We start from the raw sequence: 14,290 nt of genomic DNA, 5'->3' as shown, positions 1-14,290 counted from the left end.
CTACCATCGAAATGAAATCTTATTTAACAAATTTTATACAATATCTTACATTTTTAATTTAGTAAATTTTGAGTTTCTTTGTAGGTGAACAATGGAGATGCTTTGATCTAATTTAGTATGATAAGGTATTCCATGACATAATTATCAGAATAAATATAGATATTACATAAATAGTAGTGTGAAAATAAAAAAGAAATAGGTAGGAAGGAAAAAGGAAAATAGTAAGATGAGGAAATAGGATAAAGGGGGACATACAAAGAGGCGCAAAATGTTTCCCCAAATCTACTGGCTTTCCTAACAACATTCTAGTGAGAGAAAAAGATACATATATCTAGAGAGAGAAAGCGTCCACTTTAATTCAAAGATATTTCCCGATCGCATTACCATCCCCTCTTAATTAGGGTTTCTGATTCCCCCATTCTCTCTTCCAAATCGCCTCCATTGTACGTCTCTCTCTCTCTATATATATATATCTCTCTCCCTATATATATATCTTGTTATTAATGTTTGATATATGTTGATGTGTTCATTGATTTTAGATAATTTTTATGCTGCATTTTTCGTTGATGTGATTCTTGTTGTTTGTATGTATATATGTGGGTATATATGATTGTTTATTGTTTTGGGGGAGTTTGATTTTTGGTTGATTGCAAAGGGTGCTGATTTATAGTTTTGATTTTTGATGATGATGATGAAAAATTTTAGGTGTTGAATTGAGAAATTTATATTGATTTGGGATTTTTGGGGGTTTTGTTTGGTGCTTGAAGGATTTTAGAGAAGGAGATTTTTCGGGTGGTTTGATTTTTGAGAATGCCTACTTCTTGGGCTGATTCGGTTGAAAATGCTGCTGCTGGGGGTACTGGTGGAGGCCGACCTGCATATGTTCCTCCGCATCTTCGTAATAGGCCACCTTCCTCTGATTCGTCTGCTGCAGCAGTGCAGAGTGGGCCGAGTGGTGGAAATGTTCCATTAGGTGGGAATCGCTGGTCTGCACCGAGGAATGAGTTTAGCAGATCAGGGTATGGTGGTGGTGGTGGTGGTCGTTCAGGTGGTTGGAATAATAGGATTGGTGGCTGGGATCGTGGGAGGGAGCGTGAAGCTAATCCATTTGGGAATGATGATGAGGTCGAGCCGGATGTTGGGGAGCAGCAAAATACAGGAATAAATTTTGATGCTTATGAGGATATTCCGGTGGAGACTAGTGGGGATAATGTGCCTCCTCCAGTGAATACTTTTGCAGATATTGATTTAGGTGATGCACTTAATAAAAATATTCAGAGGTGCAAGTATGTCAAACCAACCCCCGTTCAACGACATGCCATACCAATCTCTCTTGCTGGGCGGGATTTGATGGCTTGTGCCCAGACTGGGTCTGGCAAGACGGCTGCATTCTGCTTCCCTATTATTAGTGGAATAATGACCGGCCAGTTTGCACAGAGGGCTCCACGTATGCCGCGAATGGCTTGTCCACTTGCTCTTATCCTGTCTCCAACGAGGGAGCTATCATGCCAAGTGGGTTTTCCTCTACCTTCATTTTGTTGCTATATGATACTCCCTCCATCCCAAATTAGATAAGTTAGTTGACTTTGGGCATGTAACTTAATGTGCATTGACCGTATAGTTCCAAAATCTATTTTTCTAATTTTTCTTTTGTAAATGAAATTTTCATATTTAAATTTTTATTTGCAAAAATAAAATTTCAAAAATAAGTAATGTAGTTATGCGGTCAATGGACTTTAAAGTGCGTGCCTAAAGTCAACGAGCTCATCTAATTTGGGATGGAGGGAGTAAAATGTATTGTCGCTACTTCGCCGATGAAACTTAATTTTTTGATTGACGTTAATCGCAGATTCATGAAGAAGCAAGAAAGTTTTCATATCAAACTGGTGTCAAAGTTGTTGTTGCTTATGGAGGTGCACCTATTAACCAACAGGTAGCATATTTTAATTATCTATGTTGTATCATGTATGTACACCCTAAATATTAACCGGCTATAGGTATTGGATGTTTTGGTTTGAGCCTCTGAGATCATTTCAAATGTTAAAGTTCTGTTTATTTTTATTACTGTGTAAAAATGTAAACAGAACCAAGCGGTGTTAAGATTTGAAGACAATTGAGTACTGTAATACTAAAACAGGGCAATACTATGTTCATATCACTATGCGTGTTATTAAAGTGCCGTATTTTTTTATGTTTTTAATAGTTTGAATTAACAGGGTAAACAGTCAACAAGTAGATTATGATAGTGACATTTTCATTTTATGTATCATTAGAAATGTTCTACCCTTGTTATATTTGCTCCGAATCAAATAGCCAAAATGAATTTTGAGAAGAGTGCGTATGGCGAATTGATTTTATACTTTGCTCACCTTTTCTTTTAGGAGTGCAAAGTGTTTCCGTATATATTATGCAAGTAACTTACTAATGTAAATAGTTCATAGGGAAGTACATGGTTATCTTAAAGTCACTATTGATACACGGTTGAATATACTATCATTAGTGATATGTGAATAATCACAGTTAAGGAAGCAGAGTCAACTATGAAATTGAGTTGGGAAAATGTATTTTTATATTTGAAAATCGGAAAGAGTTGGGACAGATAAATCGGTGATCTAGTGTTTTTTTAAAGGGGTTAAATATCTCGACACGTTATCATTTCTTTCACCGATCTGATATAGTTCACTCAAGTCAATGTGATTATTATGTGACTAGGTTTAAATATGTATTAGATGAGTGTTAAATGTCATTTTTAGAGTTTCACACATTTATTTTACATGCTACCATAGTCAACCAAATATTTTTAAATTCTAATTTCTCGGATAATATTTCATATTATAATAAATAGTTTTGTATTTTTGTAATGATTTTTTAATCTTGCAAAATAAATGTAGAAAGAGTTTTATCATCATAAAACTCATTTGTTTGGCATGATACCACCTACAGATGAAAATTTATGCATAATATACATTTTAATGATTTTTCATAGGATTTTAATCATTTCAGTTTATATTTTTCTCATGTTTAAATTTTAATGGTTGGCTACATGACATGTATATTAATTTAAAGTGATTTTGATGATACCCCGTTGAAATTGGTGATGAAAGTGATATCTCGTCTCCACTTTAATGACCAAATTGATAATTAATCGGCAATATTTAGATCAACATAGAATTTTTTGTTTCTTAACTTTTCCTTTGTGAAGATGGATTGTTCTTTGGATTTAATGTTTCTTGATTTTTACTTCGACTGCATTATTTCGAAACTGCTGGACTAAACTGCTGTGTCCGTCCAGGGGACAATGATATCCAACTCGACAATAACTATTCGTAGTCCCTGCAATCTATTATCTACATGCTTGTAAGATCTAAATAGCTGATTTGGAAGAATTGATTTAATATCTCCCTTTTATACATGTATTAGTCTTAGACTTTTAGCTTGAGTCACTGAATTGGTAGATTAGGTCATACTGTTTCATATAGTTTATTGGGGTTGGGGACATTTATATTTGTAAGAGCCTTTAATTTAATAACAAGATACACACACACACACACACGCGCACACACACACACACAATAAATGCTAACAAATGAATGACCTGCAAGTGTACTATAGTAGGTTATTTGTTTCATGTCATATGTGCTGTGCAATATGGCTATTGTGGAAGGTTCTTATGAATTTGTCATTATAATTATTTCCTTTTATGGCGACTAAAGTAAGTTTGATTTGGCTAGCTCCGTGAACTGGAGAGGGGTGTTGACATTCTTGTGGCAACTCCTGGACGGTTGGTAGACCTGCTGGAGAGAGCTAGAGTCTCATTACAGATGATTAGATATTTAGCTCTGGATGAGGCAGATAGGATGTTGGACATGGGTTTTGAACCTCAAATTAGGAAAATTGTGCAACAAATGGATATGCCTCCGCCTGGTATGAGGCAGACAATGTTGTTCAGTGCTACCTTCCCAAAAGAGATACAGGTACACAATGTTCTAAAGGCATTGTTTTCTTTGATTACATGTTATACAACATGGACTATAACTAGCCCTTTTCATCCTCTATTATGATTTTATTATTAAAAGGTTTACAAACTTGTAGGCTTTGTCTTTTGTTTTTTGCTGTCCTTTTTTTAAGTCCGAGACATGAAATTGGTCGAGAACCCCGTCTCCATTTCTGTTCTATCTGGTTAATTCATCTATTTGCATGTTTGTGCCTCCAAAAGGATGATATCAGCATTTGATATGTTTGCAACTTTATTGATTTGCAGAGACTGGCCTCTGATTTTCTAGCTAATTACATCTTTTTGGCTGTTGGAAGAGTTGGGTCAAGTACCGATTTAATTATGCAACGAGTTGAATATGTTCAGGAGAGTGATAAAAGAAGCCATCTCATGGACCTTCTCCATGCACAGAGGGCAAATGGCACTCATGGAAAGGTAATTTTTTTTTGACCTTTTGTCTTTCGAGCTTTTGCTCATGGAATGTGACTGAGGCACTGATTACTTAAATTTTCAGCAGTATACACATGCTCTACTTCTTTTGTGATATATGTTCTGGAGCTTCTTGGAATCTATCAGCCAATATTTTGCAGAGACTGATGGGTTTAAGCTATTATTATAGACTTCTTGTTTGATTCCTACTTAGAACAAAATTAACTTAAGATATTAGGTATCTTGTAAAAAGCCAACAAGATATCTGTTGACACTTATGTTTAGAAGCATCTTTTTTTTGACTATTGTGGCTTATAGCCTTACAATTTGAGTATCTGTTCTAAGATATTCTCAAGGTGAGCTAGAGTCGAACCCAGAACCTGGGCCAACAGAAGATAAACCCTTAACCGCTGGGCTATCCAACCGTGCTCATGTTTAGGCATTTTAGTCGTGTTTTAATTGTTCAGATGGTAGAAAGCAAGGTGTCTACAAAGGGTTTCACACTAGAATCAATCATAAATATTAATTTGCTTAAAAGCTGACTAGCCAGTGGCTGTTATCTTGGTGGATGCTCTTTTCTAGTGTAATACTATCCTCTGGCAGAGTAGACCAACTGGATTAGAAACAAGTATCATCTTATTATAATTTTAAAATATTGCATATATTAAATTATAAACTCACACTTGTTATTAAATATTGAATGAGGATCTGATTAATTTTGATCTCTTTGTAGTTACTTATAAATTTCACATCCATTCACACTCTTGCATATTACTACCGTATGTATAGGTCTGGTAGCATTATATATAGCCATTATTCTGTGGTAGAGATGCTTGGACATCTGAAGCTCATAGTATAATATTTCCTGATCTTCATTAGTTTTCCTGTTCCCACGATGCAATACATTTCATTTCTCCTCTTCCTTCTATCAGACGGTGAACTTTTTTTTGCAAACCTAATATCTTATACTGATTATTAGATTTACTCATCCTCTTCTTTCAGCAAGCTCTCACGTTGGTGTTTGTGGAAACAAAGAAAGGAGCTGATTCACTCGAATATTGGCTGTGTAGTAATGGCTTTCCTGCTACTACTATCCATGGTGATAGATCACAGATGGTAATCTTGCTCAAATTTTTGGTGTTTTGATTGCATACTTTTTTATAGTGCCACTGCCTGTATTAGCTACGAATGAATTTCTATTATTTCAAATGCTCTATTAGGTACAGCGGTCATCAACTTTGTTCTTAGTAGTCCTCTTATATCATTATGAATATAGAAGTAACTTAATGATGCTCACATAATGTAATACTAACAAGGAAAACCAGAATGGGCTTTTTGTCATAGCCTTGCTCCATTTTCTTTAATCCGAACGTGAATATTAAGTTGTTTGAGATTTGTCTATATTTTGCAGTAAATTATCAAGCGTTGAATATTTGACAGTGAAACTGTATATGTTGTGCATATATAGGCTAGAATATGGTGTATAACTAATCAACTACATCGGGTTTGACCACTTGCCTAGTGACTAATAGGCTGTCTAGTGCTAGACGGCCCCTGTAGGCATCTAGGTATCAGTAAGTAGGCGTGTATGTCTATCATATGTATGTGCTTGTGCGTATGTGGAGAAGATGTTTATGTATACAAGTTCCAGAAAGTGCAATTAATATGTACTGGTCAATAATCGTGTTTTGGAGGTTGTCTCTGCAGGAAAGAGAACAAGCCTTGCGATCATTTAAAAGTGGTCATACTCCAATCTTGGTTGCTACAGATGTTGCAGCACGGGGCCTTGACATTCCGCATGTTGCACACGTGGTCAATTTTGATCTTCCAAATGATATTGATGATTATGTACACCGTATAGGACGAACTGGACGAGCCGGCAAGTCTGGTCTTGCTACTGCATTTTTTAACGAGAATAATTCCAATATGGCTAGATCTTTGTCAGAGTTGATGCAAGAAGCAAATCAAGAAGTTCCTGCATGGCTTACTCGTTTTGCAGCCCGAGCTGTATATAGTGGAGGTAAGAATCGTCGCGGTGGGGGAGGCCGTTTTGGTGGTCGTGATTTTCGAAGAGACCCTACTTATAACAGGGGTGGAGCGGACTATTATGGTGGTGGTGGTGGTGGTAATATGAGCAGCGGATATGGGGCACCAAGTGGGGGTTATGGTGGAGCATATGGATCAGGGGTGACAAGTGCTTGGGACTGATTGCATTAACTTTTTTGTCCTCTGCATCTTTATTGTCACAACTGGTTAAAGGCCCTCACGGTCTCACAAGGTCTGAAGGTTTTCGCTCAAATGGGGGAAGAGGGGTTAGTTTAATGCTGGTAGGCTGTGTAACATACTACTGTCAGTAGGTTTTTTTATTACCCTGTACCCTTGTTAGTCTCTGCCCACATTTGAATGTGGTTGGATGTGAAATATGGAGGGGGGAGATTAGGTTATATTGGTTGGTAGCATTAGCTTGACATTCCATAGTTTCTATTGTTTTAAAAGAACTTTGGCCCTTGACAATTGTTGCAAACAAACTATGATTACTATAGCGCATTGACTGCAGTTTGAGGCGCCTTTACTTTGAGGCATGGTTGTTTTTTTTTTTTTTTCTGACCATATAATAGGTTAATTGGACTTCAAATTACAGCAAAGCTTATAGTAGTGTAGTTGATATTTTTTTGGACAAGTATAAAGATTCTAGGTATGATGTGAACTCTTCTTGGAACATAATTGGTAGATGGATAATCTTAAACTGTTATAATTTTTAGAATGTGCTCAAAGCAGATATCAAAGTAGTTGCCTTTGGCCTTTTTAAACTTTTGGCATGGATCTTATTTGAAGTCGAATTTATATTACCCTGCCATTTGGTCTAGCTGATATGCAAGAGTGAGACGAAGAATCTCTAAAGAGATTATCCCTAATTTTGTGTTTGGGGTGAATGAAACAGAATAAATGAAAATAAAAAAAACAAATATTAGATGGAAGAACATGATAATTGAATAATTTTGTACTCCAAACTGGGAGTGATTTCTAAAATAGAAATCTAACCAATTTTAAAGGAATGCACTTCTTTGTCATGTTTCCTTGTCATGTTTTTTTTTTTTTGACAGATGTTTCCTTGTAATGTTGATTATAAAAAAATTATTTTTCTTTGTAATTTTGATCATAAAATTTTTTACACTCACACATATTTTATCACCTTTTTTTTTTTAAAAAAAGAGATAATTCAATAAATAACAGCCATACGGCATCTACAAGAATGATCGAGTCAAACAAACATAAAAAAAATTAACATGCCTGCCTTCATACCAAAAATGAGACAAATAAGCGATGTTGAAATTGACGATGGTACATGTAAAGATCCTCTATGTGTTCACCATCTTTTCCAAAAACTCCGTTTGAGTTATCAACCACAAATGCAATTCCCGGAAGGTTTTTATTGATGAATCCAAACCAACTCTCACAAAAGGAGAGAAAAATCACACACTCTCATGAAGAGAAATCAAACTATAATTAAAACAAACTAGAGAAAATCCAACTACAAACTAAAACAATTAGATTTGCACCACGACGCGTAGGAGATGATCGATCCACTCACAAATCCAAAAAGCCTTCTGGAAACGAATAAGAACGAAAATCAAAAGTTTCGGTGATATAGATCTAATAAAACTTTCCCCGAAAAGGGAGATTTATTAAGAAAATCAATGAAAAAGCAAGAACAATCAAAGAACTAGCAATCAAACAGAAAGATTTGAGGCTTTCTACCGGAAAACCGATGGAAGCCCCTTCGAGGATGAAAAGAGGGAGACGGCCAGAGAGAAGAGAGAAAAAGAAAACTAGGGTTTTATTTTATCACCGTTTTCTTTAACGTTCTTCTTTCTGCATGAAACTGGTTTTTCCATTATTTTTTTTTTTCCGGTCTCATTCTCTCGTTCCATTCCATCAAAGTAAACACAATCTTATTAATTTAAAAAGTCATTTACCCCAAATAAATACAATCCAAATAAACACAATCTTAATCCTTCATCATTCACCCCAACTAAATAAAACATAATACTTGACAAAAAGAAGCAACTTCTTACTTCTTAGTTTCAAATATAATCTTAAAGAAAAGAATTATGAATTCAAGAATTAGAACTTCATGATCACAGCCTATATGATTATGCTCGAGAAAGAGTGTAAATCCGAATTCCAGAACATAATTCACCCAAACTCAAAATATTCTTTAGATCAGCATATACGCATTATATAAGACAAGACTTCGGCATTTACAATGTTACAATGTAGACATGGAGAAAGACATGTACATCTCCACCTCACACAATCCTTATCCTACAAGTATGTGGTATTGTGGTGAATCTTAAGTTTTTCAATTCATTAAATGATAGATATATGAAAATAAGCATTAGGCAAAGTCATCGCCTCAGAACAAATCTGGCTTGGAGCCGTGGTAGCTGTAGATATGGCCTGGACCTGCCACAGAATCAAAATAATATCAGTTACTAATAGATTGCTTTATATATGTAGTAATGTAGATGAGTACTTAACTAGAAGCTTAGCAGTCAAAGACATTTTATTGTAAAAAAGAAAGCTCAACACACTTCATTGTAAAATTTATAGACTAAGCACTAATCTTTCGAGTTTCATCCTATGAACAACATTTGGAACCGAATAGAGGATACCCTGGGTACAAAAAGAACAAAACAAAACATAAACTCATCTACTATGCAGAGCTTGTACTAGAAAAGGGAGAATGGAGCTGTGAGTGGGTATTTGAGCTTAAATTCCAACTGAGAGACTACTTCCTCAATCAGTAATGATGGAGTTGACGTTTACAGGTATGTTTTTCGTCAAAAATAAGAAAAATTCAAATTGGTAATAATTGAGCAACACATTCATAGAGTGAAGAACAATTAAACGGAACAACAAACAGCGCAAGCGGCCAGAAAAATGTGGAATGAGAAAATAATGCGGCTCTAGTTCATTTCGCCTTAGCTTTATGTAGCATCATTTAACCATCCATCACTGATCAAAATATCAGCTAATCACACTACTACAACACAATTAACATCATTTTGACATTTTCTACTACATGACATTTACAGATCCAATAGTCCGGAACACATTAGTATCGACCTTGCAATAGGAAACAACCAAAATCTTTTAATCTGAACTTTTATGCACCAATAAATGATGTTGTAGGTATGGTTTACAGGACCAATTCCACTCTCAGAATTCCAACCTGATGCTCACTTGCCTCCCATCTCGGAGGCAAACATTCAATACTAAAAATAAAATGGAAAGGAGAAAGGCACTTTGAAGGCAGTTGGAGATGTCCTAAGCACTTCAGAATTTAGAAGTTGCTACCACTCAACAACCACCACGAATTCCTATTTGCTTACATCCATCAAATTCATTGATTTGAAAATGAATCTTTTAGTAACTATCACATTGGAAAGCTGATTGCTGATTCTTCAAAATTTTGAACAGGGTCGCATTCAATATAAATGCTTTCCCATAATATGAGGAAATTTTTATTAGTAGCTACAACATGGTCAGCTAATTACATATTCTTTACTTTTTTTTAGTACGGTCACATTTGATATAACGAATTTGGAAATGGTAAGCACTAAGCATCATACTTATCCTTCAAAATTTTTGAAGTATTGTCACATTAGATACATTGGATATGACCTTATCTTTAAAATTTTAAAACCGTCACATCAGATATAACCACTTTCCCGTAAAAGGTTTGGAAGAAAAAAAATGGAGATGCTTATCTTTAAAAGGGTCACATAAACAACGTTCCCCCGAAAGGTTTGGAAGAAAAAGAATGGAGATGTCACATTAGATATAACCACTTTCTCGTAAAAGGTTTGAAAGTAAAAAAAGATATAACCACTTTCCCGTAAAAGGTTTGGAAGAAAAAAACTTTCCCCTGAAAGGTTTGGAAGAAAAAGAAAATGGAGATGCGGGGTATCGATCCCCGTACCTCTCGCATGCTAAGCGAGCGCTCTACCATCTGAGCTACATCCCCATATGAAATGCCCACAAAATCAGCTTACATAACACACCATTGAGCTAGACACAAGTGTCCTCAAAACAAAGAAGTTAAATAGTAAATACCAATTTAACATCCAATAATCACAACTCCAATAGATAATCAAAACATACACATACATAGCATAATTTTTGAGTTAGGTCAAATGCAATAAACTACAAATACTCACAAATATCCTGACATATTATGAGGTATCCACTAGACTACGATGCTACGAATCAAATTATAATTTGCGTATGACATTTGAATATATGATAGACATACCTGCTCAAATTGTTTGATGAAGTACAGTATTATTTTGTTGACAAGCCTTATTCTTACAGTCCGGAATATCAACAAACTGATCAGCTGGCAACTTTTGAGACAAGCCACCAACATGAAACTCAATCATGTTGGAACCAGAATCAAGAGTCATCCCATTAACATTAACCCATATGAAAAACTTCTTGGCCTGAATGCCCGAGACATCAGTGACAGACCCATAGGTCAACTTGCCTTTGACTAACTTGTCATAATAAACAAGCTGATCAAACTGGACATAACATGGGTGACTTAGAATGACAGAGAAGTCACCGTTGGATGATATAGTGTATGAAACGACAGCGTTTGGGATCAGCCCTTTAGGGAACCCGTAGTCTGGGAGAAGGTCATGGATGTCTTTGGTAGCAGAGGTTAGAGAGATGATGAGGAAGATGAAGAAACAGGGGAGTTTTGGGGAGAGGGCCATGGGTTAAAGACTTGTTTTCTTTTTGAGAATTTATGTGATCAAAGTTGAGTAAAAGACAGATCGTAATCACTAATCTTGTATAGGTGGGGTGTACGCTGACGTTATTTTTCATAAATAAGATTTTATTCATAAAGAAAAGGAGATATTAATAATCTATAGGAATAAAATTGGGAGACTTCTAAACACTGTTTTAAAAATCCCCGATTTAACTGATTAATTGCCGATTGATCTTGCAGGGTCCGCCACCGATTCGATTTTTGAAATCTAATATATCTTATTCAAATCTTTAAAGCAATTGTATTTTTTTGTCCTCTATGTAGCTCTAAACAAACTATCTTTTTTTTTTTAAAATGTCTAAACAAACTATCTAGTAGTCTAAAATGTTTGCTTTGGCAGTCAGAAATTGAAGTCTGAAATACCACAACGGCAAGTTAAAATCTTATTTAGTTATTCTAGAACAGTGCAATGGGAGAATTGATATTTATAAAGCTTGTAGAAAAATCATAGATACACATAAAAGACAACAAATTATCATGAACTCATGCTTAAGTTCACCATTATCATTTTGACGAGTTCCAAGAAATCTTATTTTGCAAAATGACAGATACACCTGTGCTTGGGCCCTTGTGAACTTCTTCAACTGTGCAGGCAGTAAACGACATGACACTATGCTGAAGCAACATGACTAATATTCTGTTATACGTGGAAATTGGAATGATTTAAGTCTGATCATGCATAAGGGGTAATTTCCCATCATTTTGATGTAAGAAAAAACTGAATAATCCTGGCTTGATGCCTTTCATCTCTAACCTGGTAGGTTGGCTTTAAAATTCAAAGTTCGTTTGTTATTTTTTCACAAATTCATAAGGCTGTCTTTATGTCGTTTCGGCTTTTTAATCATACACACTATTTTTACTAGACGATAGAATTATATTCTACTAGAATAGACAGCTTGCTCAAATAAGGCACTTCCTACATAGTGAGAATTAGAAGATTGTTTGAAATTGATAAAAGACATGCACATTGGTAGCACACATTGTTGTACCAAACATAAACAAATAACACCAGCACTATTCTACTAGAACATGCTTCAAATTTGTTAGAATACCACATTTCTATGGCACCAAAAGTTAATGTCATTGAAAAGTAGCTCTGGTTAAACTTTAAGAAAGTACAAAGCTTGTAAATGTATAGAGATCTAAAAGATAATGAAAGATGACATACTTCTATAAGATACTACCACTTAAAGTTCAAGTATAATTCAACTGAATAGAGAAATTTTAACAACTAAAACCTAATTTCTCACAAAAACATGCTATTCATACTAGAAGAAAACCCTTAATTCTATAATTCAACTACCTCACTGAATATTCAATACAAGGTTATTACGTAAAAGTAATTTGACTTGTAAGTTCAGAATAAACTTAAGCTAATGACGCCATTTGGACAATTTCAAATATACCAGAGTGGAGGAGATATGGGATGTAGAGATTTTCCTTGAAAATGTGGTTCTATAGTGCCAGTCTCCATGCTAAAAATTCCCATATCGTGGCCTCCTCCCGAGTGATTAAATAGTTCTGAAACATTATCTGTAAAATAGATGGAGTTGGGCCTTATGTATTCTGAAGATTGTAATGATACAGATGAAGCACTTCCAATGAAAAACGCCTCGTCGCCCAAGCTTTTTTGGGGAATGCAACGACATGGAGTTTCAACACAATCACCAGAATAATTCAGTTCTAACTTTGATACTAAGAAATGGGTTGTACAATACTTGAAGATTCTTCTTGTGTGATTAGGTGGTTTTACATACCTAGTTTTAAGAAAGCGCTCAACTAGCCAAAGTCCAGAATCTGATTCAACCAAGTACTTCATGTCAAAATCACCAGATTCTCGTTTAGGTGGACACGATGCAATCTTTGTTCCCTTAATCTGTTCTGCTCTACCGTCATCATCAATATCACACACAAATACATCCCCGTGACAATCAATTGCATAAAACTTTCCTTGGTAAAAAGCAATATCATAAAAGCGCCTAGAAGATATGTTTACATTAGTCCACGATTTTTCTCCCAGTCTAGCATAGCCCAAAAAACTGCACTCACCGTAGATGACCATTATTATTGGATTAGGTGTTGCTGCGTTTTTCTTCGGCCGTGGTTCAGAAGACATGGCAACTTTACGAATGAGTATGTCAAATGCATTTGCAAGCATAGATGGTTCTACAGGTGAGACGGTCATTATCTTGCTTTCCGGAAAGGTATTCAGTGGAGGAAGTGGAATTTGCTGCCTTGAAAAAGGATGCAATAGATTGATTTGCAAGTCTCTCCCTAGTGTAAGCAGCCATCCTGGTTCCTAAAATCAGTCTTCCAGAAGCCTCTGGTAGGTCAATGTAATATGTTTTTCTTGTCGACAGACTGTATAAACCACGAGTATTACAAACTGAGTGCTTTCCGTAATCATATGCTAGATATTCCTGATAACAGGCTTCATCATAGTCCTCATCCAACTCCTCCTCCACATCATAATCAACATCCTCGTTCTCATCGTTATTGAAATCACAACTGAGTAACGCACCTTCAGCTACTTGTTCAGCAAGAAAAAGATGCGGAGACTCGGGAGGCAACAATGGCTTCTCATCTTGGCTCAGTCCAGAAACAACTGATTTCCAGTATTTTGATACAGCTGAAAATCTCTCTAAATCCTGGCACAACCTTAACTTTTGTACTATAACTATGAGTAACTCACAAGGCAGCTTGTCCCAATTTGCTTCATCACCCATTATAGAATTCAACATATAAAACACATCCTAGGTCTGTTCACTTCAGAATAGAATGATTTTGGGCTGGATGGAATGACCATTCCGGGCTGAATGAAAAAATTGTGTTGTTTGGTTAATTGAATGGGCCAGTTGAATGGAATGAGCAATCCTGAGTCCATTCCATTTGGGTCAAATAATAATCAACTCATTCTTTTTAAAACAGGCAGCATACATTCATTCCCTCGTTAAATTAAAATGTCGGGCAACAACTTATAACTCATATCTGGTTTAGATCCGGTTGTTGAAGTCAATTTTAGTATTTAA

General features: G+C 35.6%; 2 protein-coding genes, 1 long non-coding RNA gene and 1 other non-coding gene across 5 annotated transcripts; 1 reads left to right on the top strand and 3 right to left on the bottom strand.

Moving 5' to 3' along the window:
* The first annotated feature begins 270 nt into the window (after window positions 1–270).
* On the top strand, window positions 271–7,001 carry LOC108196250 (DEAD-box ATP-dependent RNA helicase 11). 2 transcript variants are annotated; one of them, XM_017363450.2, is made up of 7 exons: window positions 271–443; window positions 768–1,512; window positions 1,850–1,933; window positions 3,732–3,974; window positions 4,262–4,429; window positions 5,426–5,539; window positions 6,131–7,001. In XM_017363450.2, exons 2-7 carry the CDS (start codon window positions 811–813, stop codon window positions 6,629–6,631), a joined length of 1,812 nt encoding a protein of 603 aa, XP_017218939.1. In that variant the 5' UTR covers window positions 271–443; window positions 768–810; the 3' UTR covers window positions 6,632–7,001. The 2 variants fall into 2 exon arrangements, with proteins under 2 accessions (XP_017218939.1, XP_017218938.1); XM_017363449.2 differs by having other exon boundaries at window positions 706–1,512.
* Window positions 7,002–8,619: 1,618 nt separating this feature from the next.
* Window positions 8,620–11,255, bottom strand: LOC108195252 (uncharacterized). Its single transcript, XR_001801469.2, has 2 exons — window positions 10,743–11,255; window positions 8,620–8,890 (listed from the first exon to the last, which is right to left on the bottom strand). It is a non-coding gene; the product is annotated as an uncharacterized LOC108195252 (long non-coding RNA).
* Window positions 10,382–10,454, bottom strand: TRNAA-AGC (transfer RNA alanine (anticodon AGC)). Its single transcript has one exon. It is a non-coding gene; the product is annotated as a tRNA-Ala (tRNA).
* Window positions 11,256–12,657: 1,402 nt separating the features above from the next.
* LOC108194652 (putative F-box protein At5g55150) lies at window positions 12,658–13,323 on the bottom strand. The gene has a single exon (XM_017361606.1). The coding sequence runs from the start codon at window positions 13,321–13,323 to the stop codon at window positions 12,658–12,660; it is 666 nt and encodes a 221-aa protein (XP_017217095.1).
* Window positions 13,324–14,290: the final 967 nt, after the last annotated feature.

The sequence above is a fragment of the Daucus carota genome, chromosome 7 (genome assembly GCF_001625215.2).
Source record: "Daucus carota subsp. sativus chromosome 7, DH1 v3.0, whole genome shotgun sequence".
Classification (NCBI taxonomy): Eukaryota; Viridiplantae; Streptophyta; class Magnoliopsida; order Apiales; family Apiaceae; genus Daucus; species Daucus carota.
Note: the sequence above shows the minus strand (reverse complement) of the source record. Positions and strands in the feature narration are given on the sequence as shown.